Below are 20,357 nucleotides of genomic sequence, written 5' to 3'. Positions count from 1 at the left end.
AGCGGGTTATTAAAAACAGGAAAAACCCTCTTAAGTACTTTTATGACCCTTTGTGTAAATAACGTTTACATAATTTAAACAGTTTGCTCAGCTTAGCTGCCCCATCTGCCCAAGGCCCCTGAGTCCCTCTTGCCTGAGAAAGGATGCAGGGGGAAGCCATAAGGTCTCAAGGAGCTGCAGAGTTAATGGCATGTATCATTTACATTGAGGGCATGGCATGTTTGCAAACTGAGCTTACCATTGAGTGATGAAGTGTACAAATGGCTCAGAGAACTCCCCAACCGGAAGGACTGGCGATTCCTGGGATGGGTTTGATATTTGGGGGAGGGGAGGGGGAGAAAGAAGCAGAAGAAGTGAGGACAATTTTTCAAAAGGGAAGCAATACAAGATTACAAATGGAGTAAGCGACAATGCCCCTTCTCACGCAGAGAAACAGAGGAAAAGGAGCAAATTCTTCTAAACGTGTTATAAAACACTGAATTGAAAGTAATGAGCATTATACAAGGGGTAGAAGCATGTGGAAAGACACTGAGGGGAGGTGAAAAAAGGACAATGATAGCCACAGGGTAGAAAGGAAGGTAGGGAAAGTGTAAATGAGAAATTAATGATTATTTAAGTAACACACAAATGGTCTTGTAATTAACAAAGAGCTGTGAAATTATTCTTGTGCTGACCTTTGTTTCTTTCACTGAATTCACTTTTTATTTACACTCATGTTTATTTACACTTATTCATTTCAGAGCTGTCCTTCTCTGCACAGCTCTTGCCAGATTAAAAAGAAAAACCCTTAAAAGAAGTGGAAGAAATCGCAATGGAAGGTTTGCCAGCCTAACTCAATTAACCACCAAGTATTTATGAAAGCAAATAAATTAAGAGCGCAAGAAAAAAAAATTACACCGAGAGCAAACAACATTACCATTTGCAAAGGAGGACTTTCCGAATTTAGGAGTTTTTCCAAGAATGACAGAGAGCTCCACTGTGTTTATAGTGTAACAGCTCAGGATGTAATGAAATTACACTGCAGAGTACTTTAACAGTGTCATCTCATTAGACCTACAGTTGGAACAAGAGAGTCGCATAAAACAGGCAGCTGCAAATGACTCCATTCTCATTTATTCTCATTTGCTATTAAAAATACCTTTCGGCGGCTTTTTTCCTTCCTGACATCCCTACACAAAGTACCCTGCAAAGTATGATACATGCACCTATTTAAATTAACAAAGGAATGACTTATTTTAATCTCACTGTGCTTTGGAGTGCTTTGGCCATTTGGATGAGCAATATATCATTACATACAACCTTCCAGCGCTGCAGGCAAGAAACTCGGAGCGTGCAGCATTTGGTGAGAGCCAAACAATTTCTCTAGCACACAACTGTGTCAAATGCATGCATGTATTCATTATTGAGAATGTGGGGAAATAGCTTTGATGTAGTGGAAAAAAGAGATGATAAAAGCACCTCTGCAATGTGTGTGTCATTATCAATGGTGGCAGATAGATACAACCGCAGAGCCTCCTATGTGATTAGTAAATATACATATAATTGCTGTGGCCAATTATCAGAAAAATGAGATAGGTAATTACAAGACAGAAAATTAACTAGAACTCTTATTAAGGTTTCGTTTCAAATTCAAACAATAGGAAACTGCTAGAAAATACAATTAAATCAAAAGTAAATGGAGAGTAAAACAGAAGGCAAAACTGCTTTACAATTTTCAGAGTTCTATTAACCGTATATAATGTTTAACATCATCCACCTTAGATCTTTGTTGCATTTGTCCGAGAGGCAGGAAAGATTAGTGTTTCTAAACTTTAAAATGACATCAATATAGGAAGGCTTCCAGTGGAGAAGAGAAGACACATGCAGTGATTTTAAACTTTCCCTTGTTCTGAGAATCACATGCAGAAGTTACGCATTCATAAGACGAAAAATTCAGGGCAAAATTTTAGGTTCATTTGTGCTGAGTGGGAGACAGGTTGACTTCCACATTCCCCTGGTTTTCTGCTGCCCAGTGGAAGCCTCTACTCGCGTCTGAGTTTAGAAATGGTACCTGCCCACTCTCCGAAAATGGGATGGGCAGATTCACACAGAATAAATCCACACAACACACGAAATGTTTGCTGGATATATGTCACAGCACTCTTTGAAAACTGGGAGCTGGAGCTATCCCATCAGAATACCCTGGGGAGCTAAGTAATGGAGATGTAGCCGTGTTAGTCTAGTCTAGCTGAAACAAAAAAACAGGACTATGTAGCACTTTAAAGACTAACAAGATGGTTTATTAGGTGATGAGCTTCCTCAGATCTGAGGAAGTGGGTCTGGCCCACGAAAGCTCATCATCTAATAAACCATCTTGTTAGTCTTTAAAGTGCTACATAGTCCTGTTTTTTGTTTCAGCTGGGGAGCTAACTCTGCGCTGGGACCATCCCTTTATCAGAAGAGAGCACTGCCAAAACCACCTGGGTGCACGCGAGGAAACATCTAAAACGCTCATCTTCTGAGAATTGCAAATGTGGATCAATTTACGCCAGGGTGGTGGAGGAGGGGCAAGCAGCACTTAACACCTATTTGGTAGGTGATAATTTCTGCAGACACATGGGGGGGGGGGTTGAGGAGGAGGGATCTGCCTACATCAGAGTGAAACTACATTACGGAAAGTGGATTGAAAATCAACCGAATTGTACAACACAACTGGAGACTGACTCTCTACTTCAGTGTATGCAGATAAACAGAAGGATAAGAAACACCGTATTCTGCAACTGCAGGGCACTCAATACCACAACATCCTTAACGTCTTGGTCCTGCAGCTCCTTATACAGAGCACATAGCAAGTAGCACAAGGTTGCTGTGCTCCAGCCAAGCGAGAGAGGAAGCTTCACCTGAGTGGGAGTAACGCGAAAGACTGAGGCAGAGTTGTCCACAATGACTGGAAATTTCTCACTGCACGCCTGGGGCTGGTAGGACACCAATCACAGCAGTTCCCAGGTAATATTCTAGCCTCAGATGCATAGACTAACAGGTAAGGGCAGGAGGTGGAGAATGAACTGTAGCTCTGCTCTTAGCGCCACTCTTTCCATGGGCTTTAGATGCAGCCCATAAGGCACATTTCTGCTAACAAGCACAGGTAACTTGTCAACCGGGTGGCAGAACATCTATCAACAATGACCTCTGTCCAGCGCATCGCTTTTTATCTTGCAATTATATGACCAACACTGTACCCACAACAGGCAAGAGCAGGCCCTAACTGAAGTCACTAGTCCCAGAGGGATAGCCGGGTTAGTCTGCAACTTTAAAAATGAGTAGTCCTGTGGCACCTTAGAGACTAACAAAAATATAGAGAGTATCATGAGCTTTCGCGGGCAAAACTCACTTCCTCAGATGAGCTGGAGTGAAAATAACAGAACCCAAGATTTATATATATATATATATATATATATAACACCAAAAGCATTTAACTGTTAATTGTAGGACCGGTGTTAATGAAAATCACTAGGTGACACCCACCCCTAGACAGACGGCCAGCAAATATCACCATGACCGAAAAATATTCCGAGTACATACTGTAATTTAAATGATACTGGTATAGTGCAGTAGTTGTGATGTTCTGTGAACCATCTGAAAATTTATGCCATCGGTATTAAGAACTCAACCATCTGCACATCAGGGAAGAAAAATGTTGCATCACCCAGTTTGTGAAGGGGGACAAGAAGGAACATTTGGAAATGATTATTTTAGGTAAGTCAGAGATCATTTTTGAGAAGAGGTTTATTAAGAATATTTAAATTCTGCTATGGGATTCAATTCAGATTCTTACATCAAACTTACTGTGAGCTAAGGCCCCATTATAAAGTATGATATAAAATGTTTAATGAATTGCCAACCAGCCAACTTGATTAAATCTGTTCTTTTATCTTCCCTGAGATACAAACAAGCAAAAATGGTTCCTATGCATGGAGAAGACATGATATTTTTGTTTGTTAAACCATGCAGGATTCCACCAAAGAATACTAACTGCATCAAATTAATACTTTCATTTCACTTCTGAAAATACCCGCTGAAATCTACACGTATGAGACAGGCCAGGAAGAAGCACATCTTAGCCTCCACTGGAAAGAGTTGAAAGAGGAGACACTCCATCCAACCATTTCCTTAGTAAATTGTTAAAAATCTGCCACTGAGCGTGCTTGCATACACATTTTTTTTGACATCATAGTAGCTGGAGATGGAACACACACATTAGATATGATATCCATCTCTAACACTTATATTAACGCTAATATTTTTATTTACAGAATGTGTTTATTGTATGTGCTTAGCTACGAATTTAAAAATACTCTATAGACGAAACTACTACTAAAACGTTGCTGTTGCTACCTGCCAAAATTTGTGGAATCATTGTGTTGTTGCATACGAAACAAAATGTCAACCAAACACTAAGCAAAATAAATACATTTTATGTTGTGTCCTGAAGCTCATCAGACTGGCATGTACGTGAACTCTTAAGGGGATGAAAACAGGATGAACTAAAACAAAGTCTCACAAATCCCTGCCAGAGCTTCATCCAAAAAAAAGTTTGCACATGCTGCATAATAAAAAATTGTCACACATGTGGAGTAATGTTAGTGAATTGCCCACTGACAATGAGATCTAATGGCCAACCTTATTTCATTCTTCCAAAGAACAGTCTCATTCTATACTAGGCCAAAAAACTGCAGTGAAATTTTTTTTAAAAGGGTGGGATACATATTTTTAACCCCCTCCCCACAAAAAAATTTGCTACATTCTTCAGCAAAAATTGGCATTCTTTGGTCAGTTCATAAGAGTTTTGATCCAGAGGTTCTGTGTTTCTCTTCTAAATTACCAACTTCTAAATGGAAAGGCTTATTAATGGGAAGGTTGATACAAGCTTAATAACAGAGCCACAAATACATTCCTGAGAGATAGCTGCCCATTAGCATTAGAACTTTACATGCCTCTGCATCTTGGTACCAAAACCACTCCACAGTCCTAAGTATTAAAACCACATTTACGTATGTGAGACCTAATGCAGAGAAGGACGATGTTTAAGCCTCGGCAGCTTTTGAAGTGCTTGGTCAGCCTGATTCTCAAAAGCAACTGAAATGTGCATGTACAGTGAGCACAGAGAAGGGCAGTGGGGAGAGCGGGGGGAGAGAAGAGAAAGTTTGAGTGATGCCTTTGCCTTGTGAATAATGAACAGTTCAGGAAGGTCAACCCATTACAACGGAAACCGTTTAATTATTAATTATGCACAATCTATGAGCGAAAGGACAAGTTCAGAATGTTTAATGTGTGGTAACTCCAACTGGACCCTCGCTTGGCATCTTGTTATTAGCACTTGTCAGCAAGGTGCTCAGGCATAAAGGGAAAAGCCCAGCCGCAGAAAATCCGAGCGGGAGGGAGGCGGGAAGGCTTTAAAACTTCAAACACTGATCCTGATATTTAATTTATAAAGTGACAACTCTCTGGTATAGAGCTTATCGACTTTCACGGCATTTAGGTAAGCTGCATTATCTAAATGAAGAATATTTACACTTAGAGAATCTCTTTCAAATCCCTCTACGAGAGAGACACGCTGGCTTTGGAGGGATGAGCGCTGTCTCCAGAATGAAAGTGTTCTTTTTCAATCTGTGCATACAGGTTACCAGGACTGGCATCAGCCTCATTCACTACCCAAAGCGAGAGCCCCTCCCATTCTACTGGTCTGTGACAAAGGGGTCGGGTGTGAAAAGCACTGAGCAAGCGGAACATCCGTAACCTTTGGCAGAGGTAGAAGCACCACGGAGGATCAGGCCGTAGTCACATGAACCAGCCCCAAAAGTTAAAGAAAGAAGGCAGCAAAAATGTATTTGGCATGTTTAGCGCCATCCTCCGCAGGAGCCTCTTCATCGGACCCATGAATCTGGGGTTCAGATGTGTGTGTGTGTGTGTTAGGGTGTGTGGAAAAGAACAAATTCAGGGAGCTGCTGCTCTAGGTGGCATACTCTGCTTGGCAACATTCTCAAGTTAATGCCACTCACAACTTGGGACGCACTCAAGACTTGTGACACCAACCTTCAGCCTCCAGTTGGACATCCTGGTCCGGCACCCTGAGCGGTCCCAAACAAGGGGATTTGCCAGACCAGGTCAGGCCTTGGGCTCTCCTCCTGCCTGTGGCCCTGGTCAGTGCGCTGCCCCCAGCCTGCCCGCTGGACTCTGCTGCCCCCAGCCTGCTCGTGGGGCTCCCTGTGCTTGGCTGGCATCCCTCCTTCGGCCAGAAGGGCTTTGCACCCCATCTGATTGGGCCTCTCTTTGGACCCTGGTCTCACTCCAGTCAGCGGGTCTTCCCGTCCCTGCCCTGCCAGGCTCTCTGACCCTGGATGCTGGCCCCACTCCAGTTGGTGGGGCTCCGCACTCTGGCTGGCGGGGCTCCCTGTCCCCAGATGTCGACCCACTGGCCACTGGCCCTGCAGATTGCCAGCTGCTGGTAACTGCTGTGGCTGGGGTTCTCTGGTCCAGCAATATCCTGCTGGACCACAGAGGTTCAACCTGTACCACCTTTCCCTGCCCTCAGGGATGTGCCACAGACCAGCTATGGCAGCATTGGTACCAAGGGGGCTTCAGGAACAAGGCCAATGGTAGAGCAGTGCAGAGACCACCCCAAGTGCCCCACTCCCTGAAAGGCAGAGGCCAGGTTTGTAGCAAGTCCACTGGCTTTATGCTATTAGGAAGCTTTGCTCAGGGCCCTTCCTCTCTGTCATATTTTCCTCCGCTCCAAAGCTACTTCATGCAAGCTTCTCATGCGGATGCATGTGCGTGCAGACGACGACAAAGCTCTCTCACGCTATGGCCACAAGAGAATTACCAAAAGAAAAACCAAACCCAAGTTACTCCCGTCTCTCAGTTTGCCAATCTATATCGGCTCCGAGTTGCAGCCTCCTCTGGACGGAGACTCTGCTTTGTTGTATGTGAATGGGCACATCTGTAGTGTTTAATAAAGCACTCTTGTAAGCAGAGCTTTGGAACACCAGGCCACCTCAAACAGAATTTTTAGGCACTGCTACTGCTTCTCACTTTCCTCATACTACGCAGCAACATTAAAGTGAGCTTGCAAAGAACACATTTATCTGTACACGGTAGCGAACATTTAATTATGGGAAAGGCAGCTCTAGATAAGAACTCAGTCTGATTTTCAGAAGTACTCCATTTTACACTAACCAGAAACAAACCTTGTGCGGTTATGTGAAAATAAAAGCACTGTTGTTTCAAATAAACCAATAGAGTCACTTATTGACCACATTCAGATGGGTTCCTAAAAAGACACTATTCCTAAAACTAGGCTGCTGACTTCTTACTAACTCTATTTTAAGATGTCTCCAGAAATCTGGCTACAGGTGAATCCTTAAGAGTAGCAGGGTTTGCAGAATACAACAAAGGCTGGAGGAAAACAGCCAGACTGTCACAATTTTACTGCCAACCCTGAGCAGGAAGACGAAGGATGACTACATTTGTATGCTAGGCCAGTCCTTGTTTTTTTCTTAGGTGCCAAGTGTGACAAATTATACATGGGGATATTTCTGGGACAGGATGGTCAGCAGTAAACGCATTTATTTCGGGACCTCCAACTGGACTAGAAACAAGGTTGAAAGGCCACTGTTTTATCCACCACTGAAACGACCCTCAAACACCTCAAATCAACCAAGAAGTAGCTCTTTACCAGGATACCATTATCTACTACTTAAGTTCTTGCGGAGGAGGGAGGCACTTCTATATACTCTTGTGTGTTCATCAATATATATCTAATCTCACCTATAATCACACATTAGGGGTGTGTCTAGACTACAGGGTTTGTTGACAAAAGTCCACTTTTGTTGACAAAACTATACTTGAGTCTACACTGCCGCTGAGTTCTGTCGACATAATGTTGACAGAACTCAGCAGTTTTGTTGATGGCTGTAAACCTCATTCTACGAGGAATAACGCCTTTTGTCGACAGAGTTCTGTCGACAGAATTGGATGTAGTCTAGACGCTCTTTGTCAACAGAAGCTTTGTCGACAGTATCAGTCGACAAAAGCCTGTAATCTAGACGTACCCCAGATGTTTCAAGCTATTCAATCATTTATCTCCTGTGGCATTTGTTACTGTAAAATGTTTATCAGAATTTGGCACAGACAAGAAAGATGAACAGAGTAACTAATCTTACCAATAACCTACAATGTACATTATGTCACTTGCTACCTTTTGCCAAGCTTTGCACTTGTTAATATGGCTCTCTGAAGGTTTTTTTTAATCCCTGGCAGATACGTATATAGGTAGCTGGAAAACAGGTTAATCTTTTAACCGTAACTGTAATTGCTTTCTCTCTGAAAACAAACATAAGAATTTTTTCTTCTCACTGCTGGTCTCTTGTCGATCATAAGCTACCAGAGCACAGCAATGTTTTGGGTAGATACACGCATATGCACACTCTTTTCAAATAGCTAAGGCACAGCTGAATGAAACACAGCCTCTTCCTGTTCTCACCAAAGGGACTTCACTGGAAAAACTAAAACCATTTATTGTTGCCTTTTTCCTCTGGATACTCCCAATGCATTTTATTGCTTTTTTTTTTTAGATATATAAAACACTGCTGCAAATAATCAAGCATGACCATTGACATCCACAAGATTGAGTTTTAGGAACCATTAAATGAGCTCTCCCTCTTGGGAAGGTTTTTGCTCAGGTTGGTCTAAAGGTAATTATTCAGCAATTCCTACCTGTGGTTTTACCTTGTTCCTAGATAAGTCTTTGAATCTCACACACCAGTAAGGTCAGAGCCTCAGTAAAAGTACAGCCAAAACAATTGTGTAGGACAAATGATGATGAACTATATTATTTATGGATTGGATATATAAGTTTGTGTAATGCATATGCAGGTATTTTATACACATCTATTCTGAAACTTTATTTTCTTCTCTCTTCAGAAACCATATTAAAAGTTTTCAGGATTAAAATACAGAAGTCTACACAAAGTCTGCAGACTACCTTCTGAAGGCAACATAGATAGAAAAATTCTATACAAAGATTCATAAAGGAAAAGTCAAGTTCTGCTTAATGCTCACTCTACACAGTGAGGGTGCTATTCTATATTCTAGAATGTACAAAGAGCAAAAATGAGCATTGGCATAACCTTAAATTTGAGAAATGGAATGCTCTAAAGGCTGATGTTTCTCTTGTAACATTAATGTGGCCATGTTGCACATGCTGTATGTTTTTATAGATATCCCACAGCAATAAATAAAAGGTTGCCTTTGAGCAGGAGGACAGGAATAGAAACAACAGAGCATGTGCTTGATGGGCAAGTTAATTTTGCAGAGGAAGTCTTACATTCTGGAGTATGTTTGACATCTGAGCGTTTGATGTCTGAATGCTAACTTTGCAGTAATGCTCATTTTTGCTTTTACATTTCCCAGCAACATGTATGAAAAAGACAACATCACGAGCTCTTGAGTTTGTAAACTCCTTGAATCTAAGCCAAATTGAAGTCCTGCGAAGCTTAGTTTCTCCGTGGTGATGGGGTGAGTTAAAGATTTAAAAAACAGAAGAGAACATATACCCAAAAGTAGCAGAGGTGTTCTCGTATGTAAACTTCCACATTTAAGCTTTCACGATTAAAAACAATAAAAACTATTTCCTTCAAAGTTGGACTGTTTTAAAAGACTTAATAGCTGCAAAGCATGCAGCAAACTCAGTGTCTGTGTTCTGGTAAGTGGTCTCGTTCAAAACAATATCCCAAGTCTGGCACTGCTGGTGCTGAGTTATGCAAACACAGAAAATCTGATGAGATTTAAAAAAAAAAAAAAAAAAATTGGCCTCCTGCTTGCCATCAATGTCATTCAGAACGGCTGAATTTTTAAAAAACAAACATCGTCAACTTTGCGCGGAGACCAGCTACGAAAACTTTCAGCCAAAAAACAATCGTTTCGAGAAGGCTAGGAAAAAGAAGGGGTTAGAAGCAGAAGCAGGTTAGAAGCATGACTTCTTTGTTTCGGTCTTCACCGAGAAGTCTGGAGGTGTGCCTAACGTAGTGAATACAAGCAGAGAGAGGGTAAGTTTAGAAGATAGGATACACAAAGAACAAGTTAAAAATCACTTAGGAAAGTTAGATGTCAGCAAAGTCACCAGGTCCTGATGAAATGCATCCCAGGATACTCAAGGAGCTGATAGAGGAGGTATCTGAGCCTTTAGCTATGATCTTTGAAAAATCATGGCAGACAGGGGAGATTCCAGAAGACTGGAAAAGGGCAAATATTGTGCCCATCTATAAAAAGGGGAATAAGAACAACCCAGGAAACTACAGACCGGTCAGTTTAACGTCTGTCCCAGGGAAGATAATGGAGCAGGTAATTAAGGAAATCATATGCAAACACTTGGAAGGTAATAAAGTGATAGGGAATAGCCAGCATGGGTTTGTGAAGAACAAGTCATGCCAAACTAATCTGATAGCTTTCTTTGATAAGATAACGAGCCTTGTGGATAAAGGAGAAGCGGTGGATGTTATATACCTAGACTTTAGTAAGGCATTTGATACGGTCTCGCATGATATTCTTATTGATAAACTAGGCAAATATAACTTAGATAGGGCCACGATAAGGTGGGTGCATAATTGGCTGGATAACCGTAGTCAGAGAGTTGTTGTTAACGGTTCTAAATCCTGCTGGAAAGGGATAACAAGTGGAGTTCCTCAAGGGTCTGTTTTGGGACCCGTACTGTTCAATATCTTCATCAACGATGTAGATATTGGGATAGAGAGTACGCTTATTAAGTTTGCAGATGATACCAAACTGAGTGGGGTTGCAACTTCTTTGGAGGATAGGGACATAATTCAAAATGACCTTAGCAAGTTAGAGAAATGGTCAGAGGTAAACAGGATGAAGTTTAATAAAGAGAAATGCAAAGTGCTCCACTTAGGAAGGAACAATCAGTTCCATACATACAAGATGGGAAGCGACTGTCTAGGAAGGAGCATGGCGGAAAGGGATCTAGGGGTCATAGTGGACCACAAGTTGAATATGAGTCAACAGTGTGATGCTGTTGCAAAAAAAGCAAATATGATTCTAGGTTGTATCAACAGGTGTGTTGTAAGCAAAACTCGTGAAGTCATTCTGCCGCTCTACTCTGCACTAGTTAGGCCTCAGCTGGAGTACTGTGTCCAGTTCTGGGCGCCACATTTCAAGAAAGATGTGGAGAAATTGGAAAGGGTACAGAGAAGAGCGACAAGAATGATTAAAGGTTTAGAGAACATGACCTATGAAGCCAGGCTTCATGAACTGGGCTTGTTTAGTTTGGAAAAAAGAAGATTAAGGGGGGACATGATAGCGGTTTTCAAATATCTAAAAGGGTGTCACAAGGAGGAAGGAGAAAATTTGTTCCTCTTGGTTTCTGAGGACAGGACAAGGAGTAATGGGCTTAAAGTGCAGCAGGGGAGGTTTAGATTGGACATTAGGAAAAAATTCCTAACTGTCAGGGTGGTCAAATATTGGAATAAATTGCCAAGGGAGGTGGTAGAATCTCCCTCTCTGGAGATATTTAAGAACAGGTTAGATAGACATCTGTCAGGGATGGTGTAGACGGAGCTTGATCCTGCCTTGAGGGCGGGGGGCTGGACTCGATGACCTCTCGAGGTCCCTTCCAGTCCTATTATTCTATGATTCTATGATTCTAAGTGAAGCTGAACTACAGCGGTGCTTGCTACCACAAATGGTACAGTGCAGTGAAGCCTGGTTTAAGCAACCACCCATGGGACCAACCACAATTGGTTTCCTAGTAACAATACTTTAACTAAATAAAAGACTAACCAAATAGCTCTGGAAAGCTTGGGGATCATTCCCAGTTATTTAAGACAGGGGGCTGCTTATTGGATGTTGTCTCTAGTACAAGTTTCATCCCTCTGTCCATCTCTGGACACATAACAGACATCCCTAAAGGCCAAGAGCTCTCAGGTTTATCCTCTTAGGCATTGCCACATGGATCCAAAAACATCTGTGTGTGATCCCAAAATCCTTTTGTCTGAGTGGCTGGAGCAACGTCAGTGTTGTAAGGGTTTTAAAATATTTTATTTAAAATGTTTGAAATTTCACGTGAAGCTTACGTTGAATCTTATAGCATAGGAACTATAGGTCTGAAGCTTAAGGGTATGACCAGTATAATCTCAAAGGTCCTCCTTGGGTTTTCACCCAGGGCACAGGTCATACCTTCCTGCCCTCTGGGTACCACCCTGTTCTGCTGGGCCAGAAGCTCAGGTCTCCCCCAGCCCAGGCACAGAGTTGTAGTAACATCCCTCCACCTCCTCAGCGGGGCAACACAGATGCTGAACCAACCAGGGCCGGCCCACAACATTTTGGCACCTGAGGCGGGGAGCTCAAATGACACTCCCATTCCCCCTCGCTTGGGCCAAAACTTTGAAAGGTCTCAATTCTCTGAGTCCCAGTTGTGCTCCCCCCACAGTCTGGCACCTGAGGCGGCTGCCTCAGTTCGCCTCATGATAAGGCCAGCCCTGGAACCAGCTGAGCTGTGGGAGGGCTCAGCTCTAAAGCCACTGACAACACTCAGGAAGACAGCCCCAAAGAGCAATCTCTGTCTTTAGATTTCTTTGTTGGCAGGTTTCTTCATGTTTATCCTCTCAGGATGGAAAGAAAATTTCAAAAGCCAGCAGAAAATCCAAGCCAGCAGGCAAAAACAACAGCTATGCCTTGAAGCATTTTGCCTGAAACAGGGACAAGGGATGAGGAATATACTTTGAAACAATTTCTCTTACTGTATTAAGGGTTAATTGGTATGCGCTGTTTATTTTGCCTTAGTAACTTACTCTAATCTGTCTGTTTTCACTTGCAATCACTTAAATCCTATTTCTTATACTTAATAAAAACACTTAGGTTTATTATCAAGCGCAGTGTAAATAATGGTTAGCGGGGGGGGGGGGGGGGGGAGCAACCAGTGTGCATATCTCTTTTGCAGAGATAAAGATGGCAAACTTACAAGTTTTCTCTGCATAAAATAGGGATGTTAAATATCGACTAATTGACTAATTGAACAGTCAATGCATTTTACATCAACTATTTGATTAGTCGATAGCTGGCCCTGGGCTGTACGCGGCGTTTCAAAGCGGTAGTACCACGTGGAGCCCGGGGTCTGGCCCCAGGCTCCAAGCGGCGCTGCCACTTTGAAGTACCCCCTCCACTTCCCCCCATCTTGCTGCCTCTTTCTGATAGAGGCAGCAAGGGGAGGGGGGGGAGGGAAGCGACTAGTCTGTTGACTATCCGATAAGCAAATGTTGATTAGTCAACTAGTCCTTCACGTCCCTAGTATAAAACTTTTAAACAGAGTAAGAGGGATTTATTTGGGGTTGTGGTCCTCGCTGTGGGCTGTGTTCCTGAATGCTGTCAATGCCCTTATAGCTGAGCCATACCAGAGCTGAGCTGGTTCAGTGTCTGTGCTGGGGGGGCATTACCCCAACTCTGTGCCGTGGCTGGGGGAGAGCAGAGCTTCTGGCCTCGCAGGACAGGGTGATGGGAAACCCCAGAGGGCAGGTTGGTGGGCTCAGTAGCAGGACCAGCACACCGGGTGAGTCTCAAGGGGACTGCTGTGATCAAACTCATGACAAAAAGCAATGTCATTTCTTGTTTTGATCAAACAAGGAGGACATAGGAATGCACTTTGACTTCATCCCCATGCACTCTGGGACCAACTGAACCTAAATTCTGGACCCACAGAGCACTGGGTAGCAGACTGGAAATTCAAGTGGCCTCATTTAAATACAGGTTGAACCTTCTCTAGTCCAGCACACTCTGGTTCGGCAATATCCGTGGTCCGGCATGATGTTACTTAGCCGGATATCCACTTATCATGTGTGCAGCCAAGTTTCCCATGGCCCCATAAAGCTTGTTTACAGCCACCAGTCCTGGCTCTCAGTGTTCTGTGCTGCTATTTAGCTCTAATTTACCTCTGAATGTCTTTTAAGCACCCAATAAGCAGTGGAAGTGTTGGTAATGCTGTTAGACAATATTGACCTCCTATGGTCCATCAAATTCTCTGTTCAACACAGGTCAGGTCCTGAGGGTGGGGGAACTAGAAAAGTTCAACCTGTATTAAACTCAATGTTTTTAAAGCATTAAATAAATCTGTACAGCCAATACACAGCTACATTACAAAAGCTGTTAGGAGGGAAGCCAGAGGTTTTGGCAGCTGAGTAGGGAAGAGCTGGGGTTTTCACACTGTGGAATTTGGGAGGCTGCCTGGTATTGAAAGCAGTGAAACAGTCAATTTTTAAATTATAAACATTAGGTTTAAGAGTCAACATGTTGAGATGAACGGGGCAGACTACACCTATAAGAGCTATGGTTTTAGGAGTCTGCAGGCAATGCTGCACTGATTGACACTCCTGCTGCACGTGTCTCCAGGTTATCTTCACCGCCAGAAAAGCAGAATAATTTTTTGAAAAAAATGAAACCAGAGACCTATACGTCCAATTCTGTGGCCGCACAATTATGGAATAACAGGGCCACAACCAGGACAAACTCTCGAGCCAGGCACTGAGCCTCTGTTTTCAGTAAAGCTCCATGCTCATGGACAGGTGGCCTTCACAGCAATTGACGCACGTCCTTCCCAGTAGGGATAGAATCACAGAATCATAGAATACTAGGACAGGAAGGGACCTCGAGAGGTCATCGAGTCCAGTTCCCTGCCCTCGTGGCAGGACCAAATACTGTCTAGACTATCCCTGATAGACATTTATCGAACCTACTCTTAAATATCTCCAGAGATGGAGATTCCACAACCTCCCTGGGCAATTTATTCCAGTGTTTAACCACCCTGACAGTTAGGAACTTTTTCCTAATGGCCAACCTAAACCTCCCTTGCTGCAGTTTAAGCCCATTGCTTCTTGTCCTATCCTCAGAGGCCAAGATGAACAAGTTTTCTCCCTCCTCTTTATGACACCCTTTTAGATACCTGAAAACTGCTATCATGTCTCCCCTCAGTCTTCTCTTTTCTAAACTAAACAAACCCAATTCTTTCAGCCTTCCTTCATAGGTCATGTTCTCTAGACCTTTAATCACTCTTGCTGGTCTTCGCTGGACCCTAGGATTAACCTGTTCTGCTCAGCATTCCCTTAGCACATTTCAGAGAGTTGGAGAGGCGTAAAGTTGATTGCTAGAATAATAAACGACACACAACCTGCCGATGTCACTGCCTCTGCCAGCGCAAGAATGGATCTTAACACATTTATATCCTCATTTGTGGACCGCCACACATAAGTTCCATCATGGAAAGGAAAGATGCTATGCCAAAGATTGTTGCTTAAATTGGCATGTCCTGTTTATAGCTGGATTGACCAGCCCCTATTAGATAAATGTCCCATTCATACAATTCTCCCCACTGAGCTGCAGCACCAAGTAATAATAATTCATTAATAATTAGAGCTTGCTAGAAAACAAGAATTCTGTTTCACGAAAAATCTGAAGGTTTTCAAATTGTTTTCATTCCGAAATATTGCGTGTCTCAGTTGGTTCTGTTCCACTTTGTATAGTTAAATATTGATGGGGCCACAGAGAAATTGCCTCTATAGCCAGCTGGCTAGGGCTCTCACTTGAGACATGGGAGATCCAGGTTCAAGTCCGTGCACCAAATCAGGTAGAGCACGGATTTGAACCTGCACCTCCTGTATCAACTAAGGATGTAAAATCCTGATTAATCAGTTGATTAAATGTTAACGGGTAACTGACAAAGCGGGCTCCTGGCCCCGGGGCTGCTGCCACCACCAGCAGGTTCCTGGCCCTAGGGCTGAGGGTCTGCCAGCTCTTGGCCCGAATAGGGCAACCTTCCACCTGCCGCGGGCAGAGGGGTCGCTACTGGGCAATGCTTGCTGGGTAACTGGTTAATTGGTTACCCATTCACATCCCTAATAGCAACCTGATTCAGAGTAGGGACTGAACCTAGATTGCCCACATCTCAGATGGGTAACTGGCTATTCTAGTGGGGGGCGGTACACATGTGTCTCTTTCTTCCTCCCAATCCCAAAGTCCTTAGAAATTTTCACAAAGAGTGTTATGTGGATATGTTTTCACAAAAAGTTTCACTTCTGAATTGGCATTTTCGGACCAGAAAAAAAAATGTGAAAAGTTCCTGACCACCTCTACTAATACTGAAGACCTTACAAGAATTGACAGAAAAGTTTACAACTACTTTTCAAATCACTTACTAAACATGTGGAATTTCTGCAGGAAAATGTCAGTCCTAATTCATGTAAAGAATTAAAAACCAATTCTCTTAATTAAGGAGTCTTATAATTGGTTTTTGCTAGGTTGCAAACATTTCAGTAAAGAAGTCAACTTTACATTAACTCTTCCAGAACCATCAGAAGGGTAGCCGAGTTAGTCTGTAACAGGAAAAACTTAAACAACAACAAATAGTCTAGTTAGCACTTTAAAGACTAACAAAACATGTAGGTGGTATCATGAGCCTTCGTGATACCATCTACATGTTTTGTTAGTCTTTAAAGTGCTAACTAGACTATTTGTTGTTTTTTAAGTTCTTCCAGAACTAGTCATGATCCTGAATTTTTCACACAGGTTAAAAAACAAACACCACCAAAGACTATATTTTCATGACAACCACAAATATTTCTATATGAGAATTTTCCTTATGTCAGATGCCACTGTACATACAGTGTTTGTTGACAAACCAGAAGATCTATGTAACACAAAAACAATGACTTAACAAGTTTGCTCATCAATACCTCATATGAATAAAATATAATTATAAATGGACAGAACATTTGCATTACTTTTTGTTTTGGTGGAATGGATAATCACGGTCCTATAGAAATGATGATTGCCAACAGAACAAATGACTGTTAGAAATAATCTAGATCTTAATGCTTATTCTACATTACCATCAGTAAAAACAATCAAAAGGCAGTCATTTCAATATATTGCACTTTGAAAGAAGAAAACCAGATTGCTTAGGATCAGATCTTGCATTAAAAATAGAACACGATCAGTTTTCTGTCTCCCAAGGATACATTTCTAAAACTATAATACCCATCTCACTGACCACAACATGAGACATAATCACCATGACTGTTTCTAACCTACCTGTATAATCTCATCAAGATTCCACTCTATCAGTCTGCCGCTTACAAAACGTGTTATAGTCAAAGTGAAACACTGCATAGAGGGAAAGCTCTTAAGCATGTGCTTAAAGTGAAAGCATGTGATTGCGTTCCTTTGCTTAAATGCTTTGGTAAATAAAGATGTACTCTATCAGTTGTTGTAATTGCTTTGCTGAATATGGGCCTCATATAGTGGAAGAAGTTGCAAATAAAACCCATCTCTGCTAGGAAAAACTATTGGTTGATGTTTTTTATAAAATACCCTGGTCCCAGAAGGGCCTCAGCCTCCAGCCAGCAGCATTGCTCTTCTCTAGAGTTGCCAGGTGTCTGGTATTGACCCGGACAGTTCGGTATTTTTGCCTTCTGTCCAGCAAAAAAATTCAGAAAATACCAGACACCTAAAATGTCCGGTATTTTCTGATTTTTTTCCCAGCCAGGAGTTGAAAATCCTGGGCTGTCCGGCTCAATACAGAGGCAGCCTGGCAACTGTAGTGCTTACTGGGGAGCTGTCCAGCGCAGCACAGGGAGGTAAGATGGTGGGCGGCTGCTGGCAGCCTGTTAGGGCCAAAAAGCCTCACCACGTGTTTTTTAAAGGGGCTATGCTTTGCTTCCCCCCCCCCCCCCCCCCTTAACAACTCTTGGGTCCTTTTTTTTTTTGGTTCTGTATTTTTTCTGAAACCATCTGGCAACCCTACTCTTCTCTCACTAATTCACCCTGCAGCCGACTTGGGACACCTGGTTTATGACTCCCTCTGCAGCTCACCTACATGACCGAGTCACAGAGATGCCAGAGTGCAGTTACGTGCCACGTTAGGTGCGGGATCACTCAACAGAAACTCCAAGGTCCTGAGTTGGGCGTACCCAACGCAGGTTGGTTGGGTACTGCCCTGCCACTGGATAGCCACATTTAGGAAAAATCTCTTTAAACATGTCTGTGTTACTCATATTTTTAGAAAGAAAGGACCCAAATTATCCTGTTCCACATAAAATGGCCCCAGCTAGAGTCAAGGAAAAGATTCCAGGAGATTAAACTTATAACAACTCTGGCTCATTCTCATTCTCTTCTCCTATGGAAAGCCCGTTGCTTTCTGCTGCTTTCCCCCACACCCAGGGTGGTATGACTTACTCAGGAGCCGTGCGCTGCTAGTGGTCCACTGCTGTGCGCTACCGGTTCCGAGGGAGAGGAAGAAGCTCCAGATCATCACTTCTAGCTGTTATGATCCTCATTAAGCTAGGTGGGGAATTCTGCGTCAATATCGGCGGGCTCCTAAGGAAACATGCTGTGCCACGCAGCTGCAAGCTGGAGGGGAAGGGGGCAAAGCTCCGCCCCCCCTCCTGTGAGTTTTAGGACCCCTCAGCCCCCATTTCCCTTCATCTGCTCCCCTCTATTTACTTGACAGCAGCGGGGAGCATTTGGCCCAAGATAATCAGTCTTACAACACTACACATTTCTAATCACTAATACCCATGTTAGCAAGAACTTACTGAAAACAGCAGCAGCTGTACAATACCAGATAATAAACAGACGCTCTCTCACGAGGTCCTTATGCAGAAAGAGGCGTACACATTAGCACTGTAAGTGGGTCCTATTATTGTTCCCCAACATGGGCAAGGAGGAGAGCGAGAGGGAATAGGAGGAGTGGAAAAAATAAGCAAGTTGAGAATAAAGCGAACAAGATTAACAGCAAAGCACATGGGGCGGGGGTAGTGGCTCTAGAATGTGTAACAAAGCACAAAAAGCAGAGAAATATATTGTCTATTAAGGACAATACTACACATGACCTAGAACACAATAACCCTCACAATAAATGCCCAACAAGATTCTATCCTACCAAGAGTTAGCACCTCCAGGTGATACAGCCACTAATCTAAGCCCGATAGATCTTATTAAATGACCCTCTAACGATACAGACCTGCCAAGCAAACAGTGCAGACCCAATTCATTCAGCTATTTCCCACAGGCAGGAAGTGTTCTTGACATGCACCCTCCATTTAGCAACCGAGCAAGGTACAAAGTCAATTGCCCTTGTAAAACTTAAAAAGTGAGCTGCATATGGAAATTTAAAATCCTCCTGTGCCCACAAGACAGAGCACACAGGCACTGGTGTGGGAGAATGGCGGTTCAGTAGCATATTATGGAACAGAAAGTAAGTTAAAACAAGACAATAGTAAAACCCCTCCGCCGCTCACTCTCAATGCCCAGCGATGTATATGGAACGCATCAAGGGTTCCTGGCCAAAGAGTTCTCAAAGCGGTGAGACATCAACCATTCTGATCTTGGAGGAAAAACAAACAAACAAACGAGACAGCTGCAAGAAGCTTCCACACGTTATGTAGTTCCTTTTGAGAGAGCTGAACTCAAGCTCGGGGATTGCGATGCTGTCAAATCTCTAACAGCAAGTCATCCGCTGGCGACATCCCAGGCATAAGCATGGGAATGTATTGCAACTTCTTTAGGACACAGACTGTGTTTTCGCTCCGTGTAGGTCTAGCATCTAGCACAGTGGAGCTCTAATCTCTAATCCCGGCCTGTAAGGCCCTACCTAAATAGTAATAATTAATGGAGGTTCTGGGAAATCAGAGACACTCAAAGAACCAAACTAGTGCTAGTTGCATGACCTACCAATGTTGTGTTCATACATGCAAACATAGCTTAACCCCCCGCCCCAATAAAGCATTTTGATCCTGCAACATACACTTGCCAATACTGGGAAAATCACCTTTTCTTTACACATTCTGAAATTCTGGGTCGGCTCCAGCCACAGAAATCTGTATCTTATTTAAAAAAACCCAGATATTCAGCTGAGTCAGTATGTAGCTTTCTGACTAAAGTATTACAAAATGCACTGTAGATGACTGCAGTACAAAAGAAATGTTCAACAGTTAATAGAAGCAGCATGTATCAATACAGGAGCACTGGGTTAAAAATGGAGTGCCTCGGGCATCAAATTTTAGAGCTTAAATCAAGCTAACCGAGCACAATGTAAACAGTAGGTTGGAATGACGAGGACAGTGTATTTAGAAATGAGAAAACAGTCCTACCACCACAGGCCGATAGAACATAGTTGAAACTCTGCTAACTTTAAAAAAATGGCTATTGATACTTTTGTCAAAGCTCCCTAATAGTTACAAACCTGTAAAAATAGAAACCGGAAAACAAAAACAAAAACAAAATGTACAGGACACGATCTTGAAAGAGGCATCTGACTA

The 20,357-nt window shown here is 42.8% G+C and overlaps 1 protein-coding gene across 4 annotated transcripts in view; it reads right to left on the bottom strand.

Annotated features, from left to right (window-relative positions):
- Positions 1–20,357, bottom strand: part of MAP2K5 (mitogen-activated protein kinase kinase 5) — a 205,067-nt gene that overhangs the window by 37,968 nt on the left and 146,742 nt on the right. For 2 of the 4 annotated variants that reach the window (XM_075896854.2, XM_075896857.2), the window contains one exon: positions 239–300. The exons of the other annotated variants lie outside the window; for them this stretch is intronic. In XM_075896854.2, the coding sequence (XP_075752969.1) occupies positions 239–300 (62 nt within the window). The remainder of the gene's footprint in view (positions 1–238; positions 301–20,357) is intronic. 4 annotated transcript variants of the gene reach the window in all.

This window comes from Pelodiscus sinensis, chromosome 14, assembly GCF_052426305.1.
Source record: "Pelodiscus sinensis isolate ZL-2025 chromosome 14, ASM5242630v1, whole genome shotgun sequence".
NCBI classification, from domain to species: domain Eukaryota; kingdom Metazoa; phylum Chordata; order Testudines; family Trionychidae; genus Pelodiscus; species Pelodiscus sinensis.
The sequence above is the reverse complement of the archived record's forward strand: the minus strand, read 5'-3'. Positions and strand labels throughout refer to the sequence as shown.